General features: G+C 33.7%; 2 protein-coding genes, 2 long non-coding RNA genes and 1 pseudogene across 4 annotated transcripts; 3 read left to right on the top strand and 2 right to left on the bottom strand.

The window, feature by feature from the left end:
- The first annotated feature begins 1,077 nt into the window (after positions 1–1,077).
- Positions 1,078–4,597, top strand: LOC132281363 (NADPH:quinone oxidoreductase-like). Its single transcript, XM_059783075.1, has 3 exons — positions 1,078–1,171; positions 1,322–1,521; positions 4,451–4,597. The coding sequence occupies exons 1-3, from the start codon at positions 1,078–1,080 to the stop codon at positions 4,595–4,597; spliced, it is 441 nt and encodes a 146-aa protein (XP_059639058.1).
- Positions 4,598–5,235: 638 nt separating this feature from the next.
- Positions 5,236–7,275, bottom strand: LOC132281364 (UPF0481 protein At3g47200-like; annotated as a pseudogene).
- A 14-nt stretch (positions 7,276–7,289) lies between these two features.
- Positions 7,290–9,658, top strand: LOC132280751 (uncharacterized). Its single transcript, XM_059782481.1, has 2 exons — positions 7,290–7,642; positions 8,398–9,658. Exon 2 carries the CDS (start codon positions 8,935–8,937, stop codon positions 9,568–9,570), a length of 636 nt encoding a protein of 211 aa, XP_059638464.1. The 5' UTR covers positions 7,290–7,642; positions 8,398–8,934; the 3' UTR covers positions 9,571–9,658.
- Positions 9,659–10,672: 1,014 nt separating this feature from the next.
- LOC132280753 (uncharacterized) lies at positions 10,673–22,653 on the bottom strand. The gene is made up of 4 exons (XR_009471689.1): positions 22,467–22,653; positions 18,225–18,327; positions 11,453–17,269; positions 10,673–11,250 (listed from the first exon to the last, which is right to left on the bottom strand). It is a non-coding gene; the product is annotated as an uncharacterized LOC132280753 (long non-coding RNA).
- LOC132280752 (uncharacterized) lies at positions 13,721–21,504 on the top strand. The gene is made up of 3 exons (XR_009471688.1): positions 13,721–13,783; positions 15,042–15,107; positions 19,254–21,504. It is a non-coding gene; the product is annotated as an uncharacterized LOC132280752 (long non-coding RNA).
- Positions 22,654–25,516: the final 2,863 nt, after the last annotated feature.

The following is a 25,516-nucleotide window of genomic DNA, read 5'->3' on the forward strand; positions in this document are numbered from 1 at the left end:
CAAACCAAATAAAATCCAATTTTCTAGAATTAAAAATTTGTCACATTGTACTCAAAATTAAGTAATTATGAATTTGTCCAAACAGTCCTAAGCAACCAACTTAAGAACAATACTGATATTTTTCTGTTTTGGCAACAGTGTACCATTTAGGAGGAAAATTCAGAGCACCCAGCTCTGCATGAGCTAATATTATTTGGGTTGTTAACTTGTTATAGAAACATTTTTTTTTAGGGTAAAGTGCAATAAACCTCGTGAATTATTGGGGTATTGCAAAAAACTCCCTGTAACTACAAAAAACCTCCCTCAACTAAGTTTTTGTTGCTTAGTGATGACGATCACGATCACGATTACGGGTGATGACGAATGCTAGTACGTGGCTACAACATCGTTGTTGCCGAATCCGATACCGTCAATTTTTGCTTCTTCAGAAAACACATTTTTTTTTTTTTTGTGGAAATTCTTTAATTGTTCAGACACAAGCAAATGAAGGAATATATATATATATATATATATATATATATATATATATATATATATATATATATATCAAGAGCATGAAGAATATCAATGAACAGTATATATCACAGTAATTTATAACTATATAGGGGGAAGTGCAGAAAACACTCTTGAAGTATACTTTTCGTAGCACTTTTACCCCTTATTTGAAAAAGTATGCAATAAACACCTCTAATGTTTTGAAATTGTACAAAATTATCCCTTCGTCAGAAATTATTACTGTAATACCTATTTTGCCCTTTTATTCTTCCAAAAATGTCCATGCAATTATCTTCTTCAATGCAATCATGAGGTTTGCCACAACGTGTGAGATTTGGCAAATCAGTAGAAACACTAAACTCAATTACCCAAAAAAAAAATGTATAACCACTACACCTTAAATTCTAAAAACGAGAAGGTTGGCATAACTACATATAAATCATAAATGAACCCGTGATTTGTAAGAATAATATGAGTAGGGAGAATATATATTGAAGCGGAGAACTGTTTGGTGATTGAAAGGCTGCCGCATAAATGATTCTAGAGAGAGAAAGAGAAAAGATTCTAGAGAGAAAAAGAGAAATGGAAGCAGTAGCGGCCAAGCCAATCATCAAAGTCGTAGCTCTCTACGGATCATTTCGCAAAGCTTCCTTCAATCGAGGCCTCCTCCACTATAGTACCTCTCTCTCTAGTCTCTACCTACCTATGCTCTTGTGTGGGTATATGTGTGTATATATATATATATATATATGAGTGTGTGTGTGTGTGAACTTTTTGTCTCTTATGGTTTCATATGAGTTGAATTTGGATTTTGATCATCCTTTAGTGTTGTTGATTGTAGCAATTAAGCTATCCAGAGAATCCATCAACGGTTTACAGATCGAATACATAGACATAGCGCCGCTGCCGATGCTCAACACCGATCTTGAGAAGGACGGAAGGTTCCTGCCGGCGGTGGTGGATTTCCGGCAGAATATTCTCGAAGCCGACAACATCCTCTTCGCCTCATCGGAGTACAATTACTCTGTAACTGGTATTATTTCTTTCTTTTTTTTTTCTTTTTTTTTTGTGGGGAGTTGGAAGAGGAGGCGGCGGTCTGCCAAATAGATGAGAAGGGTAAAACATTGTAATTTTTGGTTTTTTTACAAAAAAAATTATTTTTATATATTTTATAAAATTATTCAATAATGGTAATTTAGTTAATTTAGATTTTAAATGTGTCATGGGGACCTAATTGCACCAAATTGAAATTGAGGGGCGTTTTTTGCACGTGAGGGGTGTGATATGCACTGTAAACATACTTCAAAAGTGTTTTCTGCACTTCACCCTAACTATATATGTACATAGACAGAAGGCCTTCAATCATAAGGGTGTATTTGGGTGTAATAATAGATATAAGTGTAATGGTGACAACAAGGGGTATTAGAGTATTTTCATTCTTATAAGGGCATTATGGTTATTTAATTATATATTATGTGCCACGTCATTGTTTAACGGTTAGTTATGAATGGAATCCACCGGAAGGGGTAATATGCAACAAAATAGAGTAGTTCAAGAGTTTTTTGCACAGTTTATAGTTTAGTGGGGTTTTATGCTAATTTAACAATAGTTTGAGGGAGTTTCTCACACTTTACCCTTTATTTTATTTTTAGGTGTATTAGTATAAAATTAAATTTTAAGATTTCTAAATTTTATATATATATATATATATATAAGAGAAACTACATAATCACCCTTTCAAAGAAGTGCCATTGATAGTTGCTCTCTAGGTCCCCTATTACCTATTATGGTTAATACTATAAGAAAAATGATTCTCAACATAAAAATAAGCCTATTAATCAAGATGGTTTATTTTATTTATTTATTTATATACTTTTTAATCGTTGGGTTAGTCACACAAATCTAGAGGTGGTCACAGATTTGATTAGGCATCGATCTTCATCCGATCCGCTCCTAATGAATTGAAAAATTCTTAATCCACCACCGTTATCCCACTTAATGGAATGACGATTGGATCGGATTCGCGGATTGAGATTTTCCATAAATTGTCCAATATTATTTATTTTTTAATCATAACCAAATAGATAAAATTTCAATTTATTAATATTAATTCATAATCATTAACTAATACATTCTTAAAGTTCATTAAATAATTATTAACTAATTAAGTTAACTAATACATTATTTGAATATATATATAAATCTCACAAATTGAATTCACATATCGGATCGAATTTTAATAGCTCAATTCGTGATCAGATCCGTAAGATACGGATTCAATTTTTTTGAATCCACCACCGATCTGTAGGTATAACAATTCGATCCGATTTGCAGGGATCGGATCGAATGCACATATTATTTGTCCACCGCTAAGCAAACTCATAAACACTCACTATGGTGCTCTAACTCTTCACTTTTCGAATCAACATAAAACTAAGCCTATTAATCAAGATGATTTATTTTATTTATTTATTTATATTTTTTTAATCTTTGAGTTAGTCATATGTAGGGGTACAACTTGGGTTGGGAAACCTGAACCTAACTCGAGTTCAGCCCGATTTTTTGCTGCCTTGAACAATCATTTTTACAATTAGGGTTGGGCTTAGGTTGAAAAATCTTAACCCGAATTGAATTAAGGTGTTAACAACCCGAGCTAACTCGAACCCAAATTATAAAATTATTTCATATATATATTTATTTTAAAATACATTATATATAATATTTAAACTGTGATTACCTTTTTTCTTTTCAACTTCTTTTGTTAAATCTTAACTTATTGTATGTTAACATTTAGGATACTTAATTTTCTAAGAATTTGTTTGTAATTTATTAAAAATTTACAAAAAGTTTTTGAACTTTTTCTTTTTTAAGAGTAATTTAATCTAAAATTAATTGAAGATCATATTAAATTTTTAGTGTGAATATTAGTCACATGAGTAATCCGAATTAACTCGAAGTTTTACCACAAAATCTAAGCCCGAATTTAAAAATAGAAAGATGAGTTGGGCTCTGGTTGAGTAGTTAGTATTGAGGATAGGGTTTGGTTGGGCTTGGGTTTAGTATTTCATATGGTAGGTTGGGCTTAAGTAATACCTCAAACCCACCCAACTCCAAACCTACCCAACTCGCCTGAGTTGCAGCCCTAGTCACACACCCATAAACACTCACTATGGAGTCAACTCCTCAATTTTATTTTGAGAATGAACGTATAATACCAACCGGATTAATACAAATCTCTTTATGTGCAAAGTTGGTGTATTTGAGCTATTTGGAAGGACAATTGGACCTACATGTTAATCCTATATGGAGTCATTCAATTTTTACCTGAGTTTGAAACAATTTCACATTTAGGCTCCGTTTGTTTGGACGTAAAATATTTTTTAAAAAATATTTTTTTATTTTCTGGTTTTTGATTGTTGTAAAATATTTACGAAGAAAAAAAATATTAAAATTTAACAAAAATAATTTATTTATAAATTTTTGACAAGTTATTTTATATGCCCCGCCTGATGGACTCAACTTCAACCTCGACATATACCTTTGCCAAACACTGACAAAGTAAATATAAAATAATATATTTCCTAAAAAAAAATATTTTACTTCGAAACAAACGAGTGATAGTGACTTTAGTGATAATGATGGTAAAAAAAAAATAAATAAATAAATAAATAAGGAAGAACTTTTCTTGTGTAGTGACACTCGCTATGGAGTCAACTCCACAATTTTATTTTTTTAACCAAAAAAAAAACATTTCTTGTGTAATGGACTATCTTGTACATTTTAAATTGAGAATGAAACATATTACATTAAAAATTCAATTAAATCGAGATGTAACAATTTTACTTTGAGATTACACCAGGCCCAAGAGCATTTACAAAACAATAGGGCAAGGGCCAAACCATAACTAGAAGGAAACCAAAATTCAGACACGACAGTTACAAGGTCTCTCAATCAGCCGGAGAGGCTGCAACGTGCAAGGACTTGCCCTGCATTCCGATCAATCAGTTCAGGCAATGCGCCTCGCAATCGGCTAGCCAATGAAGGAGGAAGACAAAGGGTTCTCTGCAGTTTCATCGGAGACGAGAGAGCTTTGCCTTGGTAGAGTCGCCTATTTGTCGCAATCCAAATATTGTACGCAACAGCAGCTACGGAGTGCTTGCATACAATAGCTATATAGTTTGCTGATTTGCTTCTCCAATGCCGATATTAATTCCGTCCATGAGGATGGCAAGATGTAAAAGGGCACATGGTGTCTGAATAAATGACCAAATGAACATTTGAAGCACAAGTGGTCATCGGATTCAGAGCATGCTCAGCAAGATGCCTATGACTACTCATGGACTTAAGGTCTAAGGGTGGAGAGCCTGTTGTGAATGGCCAACGGTAGAATAAAATTGTGTTTCGGGATGGATGGATGTTTGTCACCAATTGCTTTAAGAGCGTGGCCTGTGGAGAAATATCGAGAAGGAGATGGAATCCATTTAATTCTATGAGTTGTGTTGGAGCATGGGGATGGGAGGGTGGATGGGTTGCCAAGCTGAGGGAGGAATTCTAAGGATTGATGAAGTAAATGACCATGATGAATCATCATCAATGAAGGTGCTGAGAGTGGTTTTGCTGCAGGATAGAGGGCCAAGAGAGGACCGGCTGTCAAACCAGACATTAGTCTTAACACAATTCCCAATTTCTAGCTTGACAAGAGCGCGAATGGCAGGCCTGAGTTGAAGCAGCTTCCTCCAGCTCCAAGAACACTGACCAGGTATGTTCTCTTCCCATGTGCTTCTACCTCTAAGAAGATATGTGTTTATCCACTGAATTCAAAGCATATTGTCTTTTCTAGTAAGAATATTGCATAGGTGTTTCAGAACTGAACACTCATTCCATGTACGTAGATTAGGAATCCCTAGACCACCAGCATTTCCGGGCAAACAAACTGTTGCCCAAGCAACCTTGGCACTCTTTTTCTCCAGCTTTGGACGGTTGGACCTCACCAAAGGAAACCTCTAAAATACTTGTCAGTTCTGTTATGGTGCTTTTAGGCAAGATGAATTTGGAGCTCCAGTACATTTGAGTGTTGTGATGACCTGCAAAGAGGAGAGATTTGTTTGTCCAATCTCTAATTTTTCCTGCAATTTTGCCTTGTAAACAACCTGCAATCAACAGCTTTGAGTCTGGTAGAAACTAGGGGAACTCTCAAATACCTCATAGGGAGAAGACATATCTGATGCGTGTAAATGAAGATTATGGGGGTTACCTTAGTTTTTGATTTGATTTTAGAGACATAATTGGGAGTGGTTAGAATTTAGCCAATACCAGCAAAGCAAGATAATATGAATTTTTTAAAAAAACTGTAGAATCTGTTATAAGAAAATCATTACAACACAATGCAAAGTCCTGAAACTAGAGGGAGATGATAGAACAAATGGTTTGTATGGTAAGTACAAGCAGGATAATTGCAGCAACAGTTGAAGCTGTTCTCCATGGAGTACTGAAATAATCATGCTTCAGTATCGCCTTCCACTTGTGCCAAGTAACCTTGAAATATGCATTTAGTTTTTCACATGTATCATGGAAAAAATAGTTCTCAGACCACCATAACATTCTGAGGTGAGATTGTTAAAGAGTCCCGCCACTTAAGAGCTATCGCCTAGGAAGTTCTGAATAATTCCCCTGTATAAGTAAATCTGCATCTTTAGCAGTGTCTATAATCCATTATGTAACTGTCAAGTGTATAATGACAGTGCTTGAGAGCAATGAGGTTTCTTGGTAGAGACTCTGTTGAGTCGTTTATGCTGAAGGGGGGAATTTCCAGAGATCCCATAGTGTATTGTGTGACAAGTAAGTGTTTGCTTAAGCCGTTGTTAAATTTCATTCCTGCCTCCTTGAGCTCTGTCGCATTGCGTATTGTCACAAATTTGACACCACCTATGGGCGGTGACTTTGTAGATGATGGTAAGTGACATTTTCTTAGCAAATCAAGGACATGCTTTGCTTCAGCTGGTGTTGAGATTGACTGTTGGGTGTTACTGGTCAACGAAATATTTTTGAAGTATTTGATAGATAGCCTAAGGAAGGAATGTGGGGGGTTTGAATCAGAGTTGTGAATTAGGTTGAACAAATTCTCAAGAACTAAAAAAGGAAGCTGCTTTCCAAGTAAGATCAGGTCTGTACGCACTGCAATTATCATATGTGGCCTATTTAAGTAATCACTCGGTGATAAAACTGCCATCCAAAAGCAGCATTTCCACAAATTTATCACTGTTAAGCTCAATTCTTTCTGCATAATAATCGTGAACTCTCTGCTCCCATTTCTTTGTCTCTCCCATACAGCTATCCAAACTCATCCCAACATGATTTAGGAATGACTGCAAGTATCTCAACTTGTGCTCTTCCATAGCTTGTAAGTTTTCTTTGCCATGATGAAGTGGGCCAATAGAAACTGCCTGAGGTGTGTAAGTTCTCTCTTTTAATACGCGAAGTCTCTTGGGAACTCTATAGATACAACATTCAGGTGATATAGGAAGCAGGTTCTCCATCAATTCCTTAATCTAAATTTTCGATGGAATGCCACGGCTTCCTGTGTCCATTTTTTCCATCGTTCTATTTTTCTGGTGTAATTCAAAGAGTATTGAAGAAACAGTAAGTGCATATATATATTTTTCTTTACTCTCCATTTGGTGCTAAATGGAGAAATTTGAAGTAATTAAGATGGAATAAAGACATTTCACTCACTTTATTTAATAAAGTGCGAATATACATTGCTTAAAATAATTTTTAAGAATAAAGACACCTCACTCACTTTATTTAATAAAGTTGGAATATACATTGCTTAGAATAATTTTTTTTAGAATAAAGAGGCTCTTTTTAGTATTATATATGATTGTTATTCATACATAGAGGGTATGGCATGGACATCTTCTTGAGAGGTCCTCCAAAGGTGAAATCAATGTGATTAAATTTGCTATAAACATATGCTTATTAAGATATGGTTGAAGGATTAATGAGCTCTTTTTATTGACTATTTTATAATTTTATTTTACTTGGTTTGACTGGCTATGCATCCACAGAGGGTACTTAAAAAGTGAAGTCTACGCGGTTATAATAATTTTGTGAAGATGACTGGATGAAGTCCACAAACATACTCAAGGTTTGAGGGTTTGCACAACTTTCACTATCCATTTCTCTTTTCATTCATTTCCCTTTAATTGCTTGATATGTTTATTTCTTTTAATTTTTTTTTCATTTTATTATTATTATTATATATATATTCGAAAAGTTTAAGATTTACTATCTCCTCAGATGGGTAAGCGCTGACTGTTATATAAAACCAGTTTTCAAGAACTAGGAGAATTTGAGCAAAAGATATTATTTTAGAAAAAAAAAATTGCTAACTAAATGAATTTTTCGTATTGTTTTCTCTAATAAGTAACAGAAAACAATATTCAGAAAATAAAATTAATCATTTCAAAAAGGGAAAAAACGTAGAAATTGATGTTCTTATATATACCATAAGAAGCAAAAATTTTCAGCTCTGCAATCTTTAAGAAAATACCTAATATGACTAGCTATCTGATGGAGAAACATAAAAAGTAGATTTCCTTACTTGAAGATGTATATATTATTGAATAATTAGTGTCTCATGATGCATGATTTGTAGCCACTATACTTATTATAATCAAGCCAAAAGAAAAATAAATACAGAAGACAAAAAAGTGTAGAACAAACTAGATTGAGGAAGAAAGAGAAAAGACATATCGAAATATTTGTTACAAAATCTTTTTCTCCATGCATTGATCCACCACGAAAAGAAGCATATACATATATATATAGATAGATAGATAGACAAAAAGCAACAATACTGCACCTAATTTGTCTTTATTGCTGTTGTAATGCATGCACTAGGAAAACACAACCATGTAAAGAATGGACAACACTGATGGGAATGAGAGAGAAGACAATGTTTCAAAAACTGATGATCATATTCATCAAGATTCTGATGAAATTCCATTGTTAAATTCCATTAGAGAAATGACAGATGGGCTGCCTAGTCTGTCCAATGATGGTAGTATTTATAGAGTACCCAAGAGACTCCGTGAAATGAATGAAAGCGCTTCACACCTCAGGTGGTTTCCATCGGCCCATTTCATCGTGGCAAAGAACACTTGCAAGCCATGGAAGAACATAAATTGAGATACTTGCAATCGTTCTTAAATCGTACTGGCATGATTTTAAATAATTGTATAAGACTGGTGAAGGAGTGGGAAGAGAGATCCTGGAGTTATAATGAAGAAAGAATTATGCTTAGAAGTGACGAATTTGCGAAAATGATTCTTTTGGATGGCAGTTTCATCATTGAGGCCATTTGGAGGTGTAATTTTTCATCTAACCGATCCGACTACTTAAATTGGAAAATTTCGGGTGAATGATGTGTGCAAAGACATGATCATACTTGAAAATCAGCTTCCTTTCTTTGTTCTCGAGGGCCTCTTTAACCTAGCCTTCCCTCTCAGTGAGAGACCCCGTTCCTTCCTCATGCTTTCCATTTGGTACTTCGTAGATTCTGCTATTGTCGGAAACATCAAACCGTCATTTCCAAGTTCTGAGGTAAAACATTTTGTTGATTTGCAGAGGTTATGTCACTTACCATCATCTCTAAGGTTATTGCCTCCGGTTATGGTCAGATATGTGCTGATACACAATGCAACAGAGCTGAATGAGGCGGTAATGAAGTTTAAGAACGGGTCAAGCAATCGCTTGCTTGACATAACATATGCCATGGGAGTGCTGGAAATCCCTCACTTGATCGTTTTTGACGCGACAGATTCTCTACTTAGAAACCTCGTGGTATTCGAGCAAATTCACTATCCATTTGACACTGGTAAAGATGTGGATTTACTTGTCCAGAATGGAATTCTTGACAACTTCTTAGGCGATAGCTCTGCAGTGACAGGTCTCTTTAATAATCTTTCCAAGGAAGTTATTATATGGGGTGAGAACTATTATTTTTATTGTATTAGTGAAAAAATTAAATGCATATTGGAAGGATCACAATTGGAAGGCAATATTAAACCGTGATTATTTCAGCATTCCATGGAGAACGGCTTCCAACATTGCTGCAGTTTTCCTGCTTGTATTAACATTAATACAACTATATGTTCTATAATCGCTCTTTAGGTTCAATACTTTTGTGCTTCTATTATGTACTTTACTGTTCTATAATCGGAGTATTCTTTAGTTTTCAAAATTGATGATGTCTTTCCATGTGGCATTATCTAAATTATCTGTTTCTTTGGTTATTATAAAAAAAAAAAAAATTAGGGAGGAAAAGAAATTTGTTGCTAGTTGATCACGTAATTCTTGATGGATTAAGCACTTCTTCAATTGAAACTCATAGGTGCCATTTAAAATGGGGTAAAATTTTAAGTTTGATAACCCAATTTGTATCATTGAAACTGATAAATGCTATTTTAAATATCATAAGTGTCATTTAAAATGGGGTAGAATTTTAAGCCAGAGAGACATCATTACTGAAGGCTGAATCCAAAAATATTAAAAATGTTAATTTTTAAATACCACTTAAAAATTTCAGCACTTAAAATTTTCAATTTTATCAAACAACAAACATGCAAACCAAATAGAATCCAATGCTCTAGAATTAAAAATTTGTCACATTGTACTAAAAAAATTATGAATTTGTCCAAGCGAGCCTAAGCAAGCAACTTAAGAACAATGCTGATACTTTTTTGTGTTTGGCAATATTGTACCATTTAGGAAGGAGAAAAACTTTTTTGTACCCGTTACACCGTGCAACGGTCGCATCCGCACCATTTCTATAATACACATGCTCGTGCTTGTATTACACATGCCGGTAATGAATAATTAGATGTCATTTTACTTACTTTTTTCCCCCTAAATGTCATTTTACTTGCTTTTCCTCTGGAATGAACAATAACGTAAAGATAATTCATACCTTTTGAGAGGGTAATATCAATTTAAAAAATTTATATATATATTTTATTAGCAAGAAACTAACCCCGTTTGGTCCTATGGGGACTCGAAACCTCATCTTTTCACTTTGGAGGTAAATGAGATATCACTAGGCAGGGGCGGAGCCAGGATTCAATGTAAGGGGGGGGGGCCGGAGTGTGCAACATTGTGGAACAAAGATATAGCTCGCATTTATCAAGTAAAAATGCTATATCCTCATTAACTTCACTAATCAAAACCAACATGAACAACAAATTATTCCTAAATTTTTTTTGGAAGATTGTAAAAAAACATGGTATTTACACCATGTTGGTTTTTATTTAATAAATAATGACTTCAAAAGATTTTGAGTTTTATCTGTGTTTATAACTAATACTGGTATATGACACGGTGTAAGTATATAACTATATATTGCATCAGTTCTAACTTCTGAGGGTTAAACATATGATATGCATAATTGATATATAAACAAAAACAGCCTGAAGCACTTTCCGAAAAAAAAAAAAAAAAAAAAGCAAGGCCTGAAACAGGGTAGCGTGCATTCATGAATAATGTAAACTTCAAGTCCTTTAACATAAAAAGCTGTTTCTAATTTGTGCATCAAAGACATGGAATGGAATCAAGATATATATATATATATAATATATTAAATAGTTCAGGCAAGAATTTGTTGTTGACAAAAAGACCATACTTCTCTGTTCATATAAAAGAGATCATCATGTTTTTTATTTGTAGTTCAATTCCCCTCAAATGTATAACTCTCTCTCACTGGAAAACCACATAAAAAAATAAAAATCAGACCAGACATAGCTCACATTTAAAGCTCAGATGTTGAATTTCAGAATAAAAATTGGAAAAGAATTCCATCAAAAGGAGAAATAAAGCAAAATTTCAAATAATCAACTTCATTCATCATGAAGAAATATAACAACAATGGCAAATCGCAAAAAAAAAAAAAAAAAAAAAAGACCTTTTCGATAGTCTTCCAGAGTCCCAGACCATGTCCTAGATTGCAATTTGCATCCTCAGCAAAGTGGTGGTCCAACAGATTGTCAGTTTGTGTGAAGCCTGAAGGTGGAGGAGAATGGAGATTCGGGAGAAGGTGAAGAACAGAGGGTTAGGGCAAGAGGGAAGGGCGGAGGGAAATTTTGTTTGTGCGCGGTGCCCTAATTTGAGGGCTGATTCGGCTGAATGTTTTTGTTTGGGGGGGGGGCCCTCCCTCCGCCCCTGCTGGGTCATACGACCTTTAGTATTTCAAAAACTACCTAATGTGTTAGAATGTTTAATTTGAAATCAGTTATACAATTCATAATGTAAAGGGTATAGTTCTTACACTTCGCGCGCTTTCACTTCACGTGTTTTGCTTCAGTTTTCACCCCGGGCAATTTGCATCCTCAGCAAAGTGGTGTTCCAACAGATTGTCAGTTTGTATGAAGCCTAAAGGTGGAGGAGAATGGAGATTCAGGAGAAGGTAAAGAACAGAGGGTTAGGGCAAGAGGGAAGGGTGGAGGGAAATTTTGGTTGTGCATGGTGCCCTAATTTGAGGGCTGATTTGGCTGAATTTTTTGCCCCCCTCCCTCCGCCCCTGCTAGGCCATACGGCCTTTAGTATTTCAAAAAACTACATAATGTGTTAGAATGTTTAATTTGAAATCAGTTATACAATTCATAATGTAAAAGGTGTAGTTCTTACGCTTCGCGCGCTTTCACTTCACGTGTTTTGCTACAGTTTTCACTCCGTACTTAGATTTTGCCACTTTTCCACTCTCCCTCTCACTCCATTATGTGTGACTTAACTACAACTACAGCGATGGTTCAAATTTTTACACATGCCCACAAAAATAGTTCTCCGGGCCTCTCAAGAATAGTTATTTAGTCTATATGGTATAAACTCTCCCTTCTCAGGGGTTGAGTGTTTGAACACGGGAAATGACAAAGGATAAGGATCCTCTCCAGGAAAGAAGAGGTCCTACACACCTACCGACCATTGATAAAAATGAGTGTTTGTTAATGGGAGAATTCAATTCAATAATTAATGGGTGTGCATGACCTTTCCTTTTCGAGCTGGAGAGCATCTTCATCCAAGGACAAAAATGAGTGTTTGTTTGTGGTACCATTCAAATGGTAAAAAATAATTATAAAAAAAGAAAAAAAGAAAAAGAAAAAGAACATTTCTTTAGTTAGATCATTAAAACGACCGGCCACTAGATAGCCACTTTTCAGACTTTAAGGACCACACAGTGAATCCACATAACTGCATTGTTAATTATTGATTACAATACTATTATAAAATGGGGATCAAGTCCAAATTTGGGAAGGTTTTTAGAATGAAGTCAAGCTCTCAAGGCCTTCCTGCAATTGAATCCCATTATCTTAATATAATCTTTCTCTTTTGGGAGAAACGTTATATGCGCTTGTGAATCCTATTATCCTCTCACGTTAGTAACTTTTGTGAGTCTTATCATTATATGTCACTATCAAATAAGTTAGTAATAATACATGTCACTAATATAACGAGGGCAATAAAGTTTTTCTCTTTCTTTTGGGGGTAACAGGGTGGGATTAATTATTGATTGTTAGGGGATTAGTATTGAAAGCAAACAACTCAATTGCAGAACAAAAAACACAAGATATTATACGTGGTGTAGTCAAATTTGGATTACACGTATGAGAGGAGATTCACAATGTTAACGTAAAAATATTACAACGGTAGATAAATTTAAACACCGGGATATGTATACAAAATTTTGAAATGATTTTTCACTCTACCTGACCTTTAACTCACCTCTACCTCTTAACTCCGGTATCTATTTAAAGAGTTCCAATTATAATTCCTTGTTTGATAAAAATTATAATTCCTTTTTTTTTTTTTTTTTTTTTTTTTAATGTTAAAGATAGTATATATATTTATTTACAGCCCAAAAAGGGAAAGGCCAACAAAAGTATACAAGAGCACAACCCTACGCCATAGGCCCAATCGAAGCCCAACCTAGCAGGAGGAACAAAAGAGGTGGAAATTCCACGCAACAGATGAAAACGGCCATGGGAGACAGGGCCGGCCATGGCCTGCCTTGGGCCTCAAATTTTAGAGGGCCTCAAAATTTTAAGGCCCATAGAGGATGAAAAAAAATAAAATAAAGTTAGGACAAGTCTTGGTCGCCTTGGGCATCAAAATTTTGAGGCCCATAGGGGATGAAAAAGGGAAGTTAAAAGGGAGTACTAAGTTAGGGCAAGTTTCAGACGGCACAATCTGCTTCGACACTGCGCAGGACGCAGCCTCCGCTATCGCCTCAGGTGACAAGGTATGTTCGTCCTCTTTCTCTCTTCTCTCTCCTTTTGCATGAATCGATCTTTTATATATGTTTCTTTCTTTCGTTCATCTCATCATTTGATTTGTTCTAACTTTGGTTCGTTTGATTCGGGCCTTTACCTTTGTTCCAATAGTGAAAAGTAGCTTCCAAACTAGGGTTTTTTGTGTGTGTGTGTCACTGTGTGTGATGGCTATCAAAAGCTGAATGAATATATTATGGTTCTCTTAGTATTTTAATAAATGTGTGCCTTTCTACATGTGTCTTTCATGGCGATCGAGTCCATAATCTATGGCAGGCACTTTTTTTTTTTTTTTTTTTTTTTTTTTTTTTTTTTCCTCTCCCTAATTCCACTCCAATCTCACAATAGCAGCAATCATACCCCTTTTCCTCATAAGTTTTTGCATTTTCACATTCAATCCTACGAAAATTAAGGATCCCTTCTGGGTTGAGCCGTAATAATTAACTTTTTCGATCTCTAAATTATGCTCATACTTAAAAGTGCCAAATTAAGGGTTTTTTTTATATTTTATTTTTATATGAAGATACATACCACCATTATTGATGTTATTTGAAGTTGGCTCAGCTAGAATTTCAGTTAATAATACTGTCAAAGCACTTGCCATCAGAATGTACAAACACATGGAAATCAATAGCACGCTTTAACAAAACAAAAGTTAATGGTTTTTTCTATTAATTTGCACAGGTCTTCTGTAGCAATGATCAATCAATCACTGCTACTAAAGTTGATTCCTCATCCTGAAATCAAGAAAGGGGTAATTCGCTCCCAAAAAACACACACATAAAGTGTAGTTAATATAAAGAGTGAAAGACAAAACTATATATGATAGTGGATGCCACGTATAACCTAAAATTCCCACTACTTCTTCAGCACTACAAGTTCAGCCTCCTATATATATATAGTCACCTCATCTCCACATATTTTTGTCAACTGTAGTCATCAAATTTTAGCAGCTATATAAACAATGAATTTAAAAAAGAAGCTGCAGTTTTCTGTTCCTCATTTCCACTTTTGGACTGTATTTTGGATACTCTGTTTTGTCTTCTCTCCTCTCCTCCAGATTCCAGTGAAAACTCCAGCCAGGAGATCATTCGACCAAACTGCTTGATTTGAGATTTTTTTTTTTTTAATTATATTTATTATACGATCGGCAATGCTTAGTTATTATTGTTTCTGTTTGTTTCTCCATCCGTTTTATGTTAATTGTGATCTTCTTTCACATGCTAGCAGGACACTCTTCTTAGGATCTCGTGAGGTTATTTGCCTTGAACTTGAATCAAATCATTGCATATTGAGGTAATCTATATTTTCTTTAAACAAACCAAATTATTATTATTATTTTTTTGAAGTCTAGTTTTATGTTGATTATGGTTCCTTTTATTTAGATTTTAAGAGATTTGATTATGTCTACAAGAAAATTTGAATCTGGGCATGAAAAAAGGAAAAAAAGAAGAAGAGAGAAGAAGAATTGATTTAATGTCAAAAAGGAGATAATCTTAAGTTTTTTAGGAGCAATACTCAAATAGAGAGTTTAATTGAAGATTTGGTGAATGAAGAACATATGAATGCGAAAGCAAATGAAGAAAATCTCAATAAACATGAAGATTTAATGAATGAAGATCATAGGAAGTTAGTCAATGAACATGAAGATTTAATGAAAGAAGATTATAGTTATTAGTTAGTTGTCTTATGCACAATACACATGCGCACAATTAAATTAGCTATAGAATTTGAAAACATCGTGTAAAAATTCCGCTCTCCTGTATTTTTTTTTTTTGCGCGTGTGAAACTTAAGGGCCTCATATCTGAAAGTTTGCCTAGGGCCTCTCAAAATATTTGAAATCTCAGGGCCAGCTCTAATGGTAGAGCAAGTTCCACACTTCAAATTATCTACTAAAATACAACTAAAAAAAATGTTAAATTAGAAATATAAGCCACAAATCCTAACTAGCCTTTGGTTCAAAATATGCTCCAATTGCATCCAGAAGAATACCACTTCTTCCACAGAATCCAATGATCTTGCCATTAATGGATGGGGATGCAAAATGAGTTCCTTTTTCGATGCCATATGGTCCAAATTGTCTTTTATTGCTCTTGAGTGTAAGAGATTGTATGACATGGTAACCCAAAAAGTCTCCATAATATCCTGATATTGAAACGAGATACTCCGTAGGATAGTCTAGCTTTATCGGTAAGATTTCAATTAAGAAGGAAGGGTAAACGTCTTAATTGAATAAATATAAGTGGTTGTATTAAGGAATTTGGATCCTCTCATGGCACATGATGAACCTTAGGCAAAATTGTAAGGTCTACCATATATAATTGGTCATTAATACATAGATAAGAAAGTGGAGGGTAGGATTTTTTATATTTGGCATGCATTGACCAATCAAATATAATAGGCCTAACAATTCTGCCTTAATGATCTATGCAAGAATCATTACTCATTTTTTAAACTTTTTTTTTTTACTAAACATGTATTCATATTTCTTCTTTCAAAAATCTTGCAATAAATGGACGTTACTAAACATATTTCGATTACTATTCAAAATAAAACACTTGTTATGTTTCCTGTTAAAACAAAATGTCAAAAAACAAATGATAACCAAACAGGGTATTGTTTGGTACAAGGTCAATCCAATTAATAACATATTTAGTTTTGATGATTTTTTTTTTTTTTTAATTATTATTAATGGCTAAAAGGAATTTAAATTTGTCCATTCGTAAGCTTCCAAATAATTGATCTTATGTGTACAACTATATAATTTTCATTTAAAGAAAGATTAAAATTAAATATAAAAAACCTAGAGATAAATTTTTAATTTTTTTATAGGACGTAATGTTCTTAATAATAATTAAATTCGGTTTTTATGAGAAAGATATAGAGTTCTTAAAAATAAATTCAATTACATAGACTTCTCAAACAATAAATATAACATTAATGTATGTTTATATATAAATTTGGTTGTTCTTTAGATTAAAATGGTATAAAAAAATAAAAAAATAACTTACACTTTTAATAGTAATGCAGTTATAGATATAGATGTAGATTTAAAAGGAGATGGTCTCTTGCTAATCAATGAGCAAGTAGTGCATGGTGTAGATGAATTTTTTATTTTTACTAAGTTCATCAATAAGCAAGATAAAAATAAAAAACAATGGTGATATTAAAAAATGGAGTATAAGAGATATTTTAATGGACTTACCACGTGTGCTGCTCCACCTTCACCACCGTGCTTTTCAGACCATAATGAGTTCCCTCTCTTAATGTACTCAACTCGAATGGAGTCGATTACCTGTCCGGAGTATATTATTAATTGCTTCACCGTGTCATTGATTCCATCATCCCATTCACTTCCTCCTCCGCCTCCGTATCGACCGAAAGTAATTACCTGCTGCTCCGTCTCCATGGAGTCCTTGATGGTCTTGATGAATGTCTCCATGTAGTCGTTGAAGGTCTGAATGAGTGTGATCATAAATCAAGTTAATTTGCATGACAAAGTCAGATCAAAGTTAGTTTTATATATATATATATAAAAGGGCAAATTGTATTGATATCTTGTTATTTTGTTCAATGTCAACTAAATGCAGGTCAATAATATTTGGATAATGATACCTTTCAATTAAAATATCTAAATCAATTATCCCTTAATTAGATTATATCCCGAAAATATCAATCATGTTAAATGACCAAGCCAGCCTTCCTTGAAAATTGACAACACATTAATTTGTAGGTCTTAACAAAAAATATAAAAAAATTCTAAGTTAAAGAGAATATTTAGTAAGAACTCCAACGGGACTCAAGAGTAATCTATATATGTATATATGAAGAAGATGATTATCTAATATATATATATAAATTCCAAATATGTATATAAAATTAAATTTTCTATTGATTGCATTTCGTGTAAATAAAAATTTATTTATATATATATAGATATAAATACATCCAACATATTAAAAAAATACCTGTAAAATATATATTATGTGAAATTCAAGTGTAACAAGAATATTAAAGACAAACATAGCTAAGACAAACCTAAAATTTGAGCTAAAACAATATACAGTTTAAACAATCATAACAATCTACCTAGTTTATAAACGAAGAAGATTCAAAAGAAAGAAGAATTTAAGCATAAAAATCTAATAGCTATTAGATAGAATTCAAACATAAAAGTCCATTTAAACGGTAACTAATAAAATTTCATCTATTAATATGAACTGAATTCAAAGTACTTCTTCGGTGCACAACTACAATCATTTATTATTACTCCTATTATTTATTTCTCTCTCTCTCTTTGTTAGGAGAATTTTAAAATTATAGGCAGTGACAAAATATTGAAAAACACATATATGCTCAGACATTTTGTATATAATCAATTATTTTAAGCACTAAAGAACATAAAATAATACCTGGTGGAGATAGATCAAAAAATTTATGCCCCTCACCAAAGCTTGCATAAAATTCCAAGAAAACAAAGCACCTAGCATAATCGCAGTATGATCCTTCTTTTATCTAGTAAACATAAAAGTTGCACATTAGTTGGCGCTAATTAATTAGAATTTTGGCTAAACTGACACAAGAAAGCAATAATTTGAATGCAGCATAATTATTTTTATTTTATTAATAACAAGAATCCACCCACATGTTAGTCACTTTAAAATCTCCTTTGCAAATTGTCGCAAACGACCACAGGTATAAAGTATAACTATTACTTCTTTACTCTTCTCTTATGGCACAACGATCCAAGTGATCGAAGGAAAAAGAAAAGAATTAAAAAAAAAAGAAAAAAAAGTAAAGTATTATCTAAAGAAAGGGTTAAAAAGAAAATAAACTATTGTAAAATGGCCAGTACAAAATTTGTTAAGACTGTAAGATCAAAATCTCAATATACTGATGTTATTACTGTTGTTAAATTGACTTTCTCAATGTTTGTACACGAGTTCGCAATGACACAATTGCATGGTTAATTTGTAAAAGAGCTCATCGGCAACAAGACATGACACAAAAGAGAATACCACACAAACATAATAATTCTTAGGATTTGTGGCCAACTATACTATTAGTGGGGACTTGATTAGAAAAAACATAGCACAACTGTTTTTCTGGATTGTAATACAATTATGATGTGGTTGGAAGTGTCAAATCATGTTTGGCAGCATCAAATTCGCGTTTTGAATTTGAGATTAAAAAAAATTTAGTATCAAATTTTTTTACTAAATTTTGTTTAATCCCAAATTCTATTCACTGCTCCTAAATCCTACACTTGACGATAGGTTTTTTTTCGCAATTGCAGTCATTACTGTAGACAAGAACTCTTAATTAGTGATAAAAAAAAATGATCCCTCTCATTCAAAGTGTTTAAATCATAAGTTAGTTATTATACTTTGGAAAAGATAGATTCTATCTTTATTTATTACTAATTAAGATTCTTATTGCAGACTCGTGAGTGGAGTTGTAAAAATAAAAAATAAAAAAAAACAAAAAAATCAAACAAGCGATCGTGCATATTACCTGGTGGTATTCAGAGTGTGATTGAGTGGAGTTCCTCTTCTATTCAAAAAAATCAAAGGGGAAAATAAAGCAAATATATCCTTATACACCTTGTGTTATTGAAACTTCGCCCCACAAAGGGCCTAAGTCAGGAGGCATCTTGACAAGGCTCTTGACAGCTAGTATGGGGCGTAAATGGCTGTCAAACGCACATTCTATGCGACAGTGGCATTTTTGTAAATATGTCAAAAAAATGAAGTTTGGAGTTTGGGCATGGAAAAATTACGAGAGATTTCTTGAAGTCATTGAAGTCTATTGGTGAAGAAAGATTTCGATTTGGAGGTACAAAGAATTTAATTTACCCATTATACCTCCTCAAACAAAAGGGGTGTGGGAGTTGAAGACCCCCCAGCACCCATGCCAATCAGCAAGGCCTTGGCATGCCTTGCACGATGCAACATTGGAAGCTTGGCTAGCATGCTTAGGTATGGATGGCACTACCCCAAGGTGGTGGCACAAGATGGCGACATCAGTGGTGCACTGGACACCAAGAGCAGACATGTATGCGTTGTGTGCATGCGCGGGCACATACCATGCGCGCGCACGTGACACTCTCAGAGCACACATGCGTTTGTCCCCAACCTTATGTTTGGCTTGACACGCCATGCACCCATGGGCCCTTGTGTGGGCTAACTTTCCCTTGGGCAAGGTTATGGGCTCCAGACTAAGATATGGGTTAGTCGTATGCTTACTTAGGTCACATCCTCCTAGACCCATGGTGGACATTCATATGGTGTGGTCATAGCTTAGCACCATGGCCATGGCCATGGCCAAGGCGTAGGCATGGTTCAACACCATGTCCCAGACCAAGGATTAGTCAACATGGAATCGGCATGCATGGCTCAGCGCCATGTCCCAATAGACCAAGGCGTGGTCAACAAAGGTGTGGGCATGGCTCAACGCTATGCTCTAATGGATCAATTCAAGGTGTGGGTTTGGCTTGGTCAGATTTGTGGGCATTCAGATTCGTGGGCTTGACTCAGATAGTGCGGTTCATGATGGCTCGACGTGGCTAAGTGGTTCGGGTTCAGTTGTGGGTTCCAATAGTTGGGAGTAGTTACTGAGCATTTCCCCCACATGTGCACACATGATGCATGATGGAGTAGTGGGAATGTGCCAGCAACCACCCATGATAAGTGGCATTCTTTGAAGGCTGACACCTCACAAAACAGTTGCATCAGTTCCTCCCATCTCTGAAGACATGGTCATGTACTGAAGATATATGTGAGGCAATTGCTGAGCAATGTGGTAGTGCCGGAGTGAGCCAACACACCTATGTAGTTGGTAGTTAATGCTAACATGATCCTATAGTGGGGGGATGCCTTCACTCACCCTTGTTGCAGTTGTAGTCAGTTTTCTAGAGTGGGTTATAAATTGTAATAGAGGGGTTTGTCGTAAGTACAGAGATATACACTCTGAGCTTGTGCAGACATTGAGGGTTCCTTGTGCTATTTCGTGAATAATAGTGAAGGTTTGAGGCTTTAGCCTCTGTAAATGCTGTGTCTCTTCTGTGCCTTTTTGTAATTAATGTGTGCATGTTGTGTAGCTGACTAAGTCAAGAATGAAAGTTGTTTTTTATTCTTGGCTTAGTGCCATCATAGGGTAAGGATTTTGGTGCAAAAAATTGACCCTGTGACACCTTGCATGGTGGAATTCTAAGGGTGGTTGTTGTGGAGAAGACAGAATCGAATCAAATTCACAAAATCATGAGAAACTACTAGCATATTCCAATTATCTTAATATTGAACTTTTTTCACAATTAATTTTATATCATAAACCCTAAAAAGTTCCAAATCCAGAATTAAATCAAATCCAAAGTAGTTACCCTTTTCTATATGTGGCTTTTATATAAACCCTAAAAAGTTTTTGAGTTTCGCAGCCCTTCTAAAACAAGAAAAAGACTTAGAGACCCTCACTCCGATTTTCAATCGTTTAGGAGAATCATTGCCATTCTGTTTTGATTCTGTCAAAAAGAAGATGATGAGATCGTAACTTTGATCGGATTATTTTAGAGAAAGAATCCGAAACAAAAACAAAGAATCAACAACTCAACAAGTCAATAAAAAAATAAAATAAAAATAAAATAAAAACATTCTTTCTCCCTCACCACATCTTCTTTTGTGTATATATATATATATACACACACTATGTGTAACGGGTGGAAGTTTACCCATTTACTCAAAAGTTTAAGTTATTGAGTAGTATTACATACCTACCCATTTATACCCAATTACTTTCTCATCCGAATCTGATGAGGGACAAATGACCCTTGTTACATTCTCCCCTACCCAAACTTGGATCCGATGTGGGACAAATGACTCTTGCTACATTCTCCCCCACTCAAACTCGCAGCGCCCTCGTTCCCGAGCTATAAACGCCTTCCGGGCCGTGCACTTTGTGTGACACCGGATCAAGGACTGGGTTTGACTTTAATACCAACAGTAACGGGTGAACGCTTATCTATTTACCAAAAAACTCAAGTTATTGAGTAGTGCTATATACCCACCTATTTATACCCACTTTTCTATTCGGATTCGATATGGAACAAATGATCTTTGTTACACTATGCTTGAATCCTTCAATTTCTTTATGAATAAGAGAGAGCAAGAGTTTTCCATGAATAGGATTCCAAGACATTCCTCTAATCTCTATAACAATCAAAACTAAAATATATATTACAACTTAAAAATTCACTGAATCGGTGAATCCTTACCATATGATCAAAACTAATTAACAAAAATTGATATTTTCCATAGAATGTTAAATAAACTTTTTAATTCTCTCTCTTCAACCTATAAGAACTCTCCACTTGTTTGGTAAATTAATGGTAATACGAAAATATTTCAATGGTAATTTGTTTTTTTGTTTTTGCTGAGGAATAATCTCGCAGTGCTAAGTTTGATTAAGACATGTATATGTACATCTCATAGATTTCATGACTGATCGAGTTATGATGAGATTGAAAAATATAGGAACTAAACATTATGTTGCCTAGAGACTATTTGCACTCTGAACGAAGGAAAACACTTTTCATATATATATATGTGTGTGTGTGTGTAAAATGATGCAAAAGAAGAATAACGGACTATTAATTTACTGACCTGGAGTTTTAAACTTTGAAGGCGTGGCAGATATAGCTGGTCGAGGATCAAGCAATTAAGAAAAATAGAAGTAAAACAATGGTAACTGAGGAAGAAAGGAACCAAACTCAGAGAAATAGCTGTCTAGAAAAGAAATGATAAAATATATACTTGTATGGAGAAATAAAGACTAGTAAACGATTGTGAAAACGTGTTATGAACAGTTTGGCTGCAAACGTGTACTGCAAACGTGTAATCTATATATATATATATATATATCTCTCTTCATTTCTTACGTTATATATATATATATATATGTGTGTGTGTGTGTGTATGTGTGTCAAGTGCAGAAAATACTCCAAAAATATATTCCACATAGAATTTTTACTCCCTATTTGAAAAAGTGTGCAAAAAAATATCATTAATTTTTTCACATTGTGCAGAAATACCCCTCAATCATAAATCTAACATAAATTAGTGTTATAATATCCGTTTTGTCCTTTTTCCTCTTTCGAAAATGTCCAAGGGGGTATATATGTTACTAATCATATGGTACAGAGGTGTTATGTGCACATTACCTTATAATGATTTGAATTTTTTGAGATTTCAGTTTACTGCTTTCTCTTTATTTTTTTTTTTTTTTTCGTACCAACACTATTAAAAATAAAAAATAAAAAATAAAAGACAGAAAAATCCCAATTTCAATTTGCACTGGATTTCGGAGTTTGGAGCAAATTTGTTTTCTTTAGTTTTCACTTTATTTCGTTTTTTTTTATTTTTTATTTTTATTTTCTATTTTTATCTTTACTTGTCCATTATTGGCGGCCTCTAATAGTATTATTTTTGGTCATTTGATAAAATTATTTATTTTTATATATTTTATAAAATGGTTCAGATAATTTAGTCAATTTATGATTTAAATTTGTTAGAAGAATTTATTTGTACTAAATTTAAACTTTAGGAGTGTTGTTTGCACGTGAAGAATGTGATCTACATTACAAACATATTTGGTAAGTGTTTTACGCACTTGAGCCTCTATATATATATATATATATATATATTTTTTTTTTCTCTTTCTTTGTTTTTAAAATAATTTCATAATTATAACATTGTTAAATTCTCGACCAAAGTATGTGACCTTCGAGAACCCCACAAAGCCACCAAAACTGAATGACTCGTTTCGTATTCGAAATCTAAGGAAAATATTAAACAAATCCAGCACATTCGTTGAAACGAAATTTGTAAATTCATTAAATAATGAGAGCTAAGGTCCACCACGTTAGTTGAAACGCAATTGTCAAATGACTCAATTTCATTGACTTTCAGCATTTTTTTTGGGTGAGAATCAGTCAAGTCTCTATAATTTAACTCATCATCTATTCATTCTTATTTAATAAAATGAAAAAACTTTGCATCGACTCTTAGTTTTTATTATTATTATTATTTAATTTATTTTAAATTCATGAAGTCTTCTCACGAGACTTCTCATAAATTTTTTTAAAATTAATATATTTTGGCCCAAAAAAAATCCAAATTATATCATTACGTTGCCAATATTAAAGTGATCTCACTGTTAAAAAAAGAAAAAAAAAAGGTTCAAGATGCTATAAAATATATTTATACAAGACGGTCAAAGTTAATAGTATAATTTGATCAAAATAAAAAATGCATATTGTGTGATTTACTGTCAATAAATTTGGTATGAAATTTTGATTCGTTTGATTTGCTATAAATGAATTTTGGTATGAAAATTTGACCATATAATTCTCATACAATTTTTTTTCAAACAATTAGAGATTTGTGCCTCAATATTTATAAATAATCGTGACAAAAATAAATAAATAAAAATGAATTTGACTGGAGCTCCATGATAAATGCTGATATTCTCTGAAGGTAACCTGGCCCCTGTTATTTTTTTATTTTATATTATTGGACTCTTCTGTTTTTGTTTTCTTACAAAATTTCACTTTGTATTTGACTCAACTTAAACCTAATACTCAAAAGGAATTGAAGTTAGTAATTTTCTACTCCAAAACAATAAGTATGATTTTTAAATAAATATTATTAACTATTTTTTGATATTATTATATTAAAAACTAAAAGACACACTTTTATATTTTTTTTCAAAATCTCAAATTATATTAAGGGGACCTTTTGCTATATTTATAAGCTTAAAGTAAGCTACGCATATACCGAACACACAACAGCAAACACAAAACGTCAACTGAGCCTAATAAATAAACTCCAAATCACATGACATCTTGTCTTCCTATTGAAGCTGTGATAATATCTAGACTCTAGAAAGATTGAAGTTGTCACAAGCAAGCAAACGCGTATTGATACCTGCTGGGGTCATGGTATCACATGGAACACAAATAAGTTGACTTGTTTGGATGTTTTTGATCCTAATTAAACTGATTTAACTGTTACTATTTAATGAAATTCAGTGATTTTTACCTTAAAATAAATAAATAAAAAAAATAAAGTGATTTTTGGGTTACAAAAATTTATTTATTCTAAGGACATTTAGGTAATAAAATATCAAATGGTCACTTAGTAGAATTTAAGTTTTAAATTTAGTCACTATTCATCTTTTCTCAAATTTTCGGTCACTTTCCCGTAATTTTGTTTAATTTTGGTTACTAAAATCCAATTGTCCCACTTCTTATTCTCTCTTGATTAATCACGTACTTATACATTAACATTAACATTAACATTAGTGCGTTCAGAGTATTTTCACATAAAATCACCTTAATTGTTCTCTCTCTCTCTCTCTCTGTGGCTATGTAGTGATTCCAATTTTCACCATTTTTTTTCATTTTTTGATTTTTCGAGGGTACTTTCGTCCTTCCTCGTTTCGCGTGTCGGACATCGTGGAGTGTGCCGATTGTATCCGAGAGTTGGTTGGGGCATTTCATTGAGTTCAGGGCTATTTGAAATGCAAGGGTGGTCATTCTGGCATTTTCAGTTTTTCGGGCCGGATGGTCTCGTGTGGGACCCGCTAACTGAATTGTCGAGTACAGGGGCCTTAGTTGGGTTCATTGCATCATATTTATTTTATTTAATGTGTT

Source organism: Cornus florida, unplaced genomic scaffold (genome assembly GCF_030987335.1).
Source record: "Cornus florida cultivar Cherokee Brave unplaced genomic scaffold, ASM3098733v1 CherokeeBrave_3.0.0_Hap2_Chr11, whole genome shotgun sequence".
NCBI classification, from domain to species: domain Eukaryota; kingdom Viridiplantae; phylum Streptophyta; class Magnoliopsida; order Cornales; family Cornaceae; genus Cornus; species Cornus florida.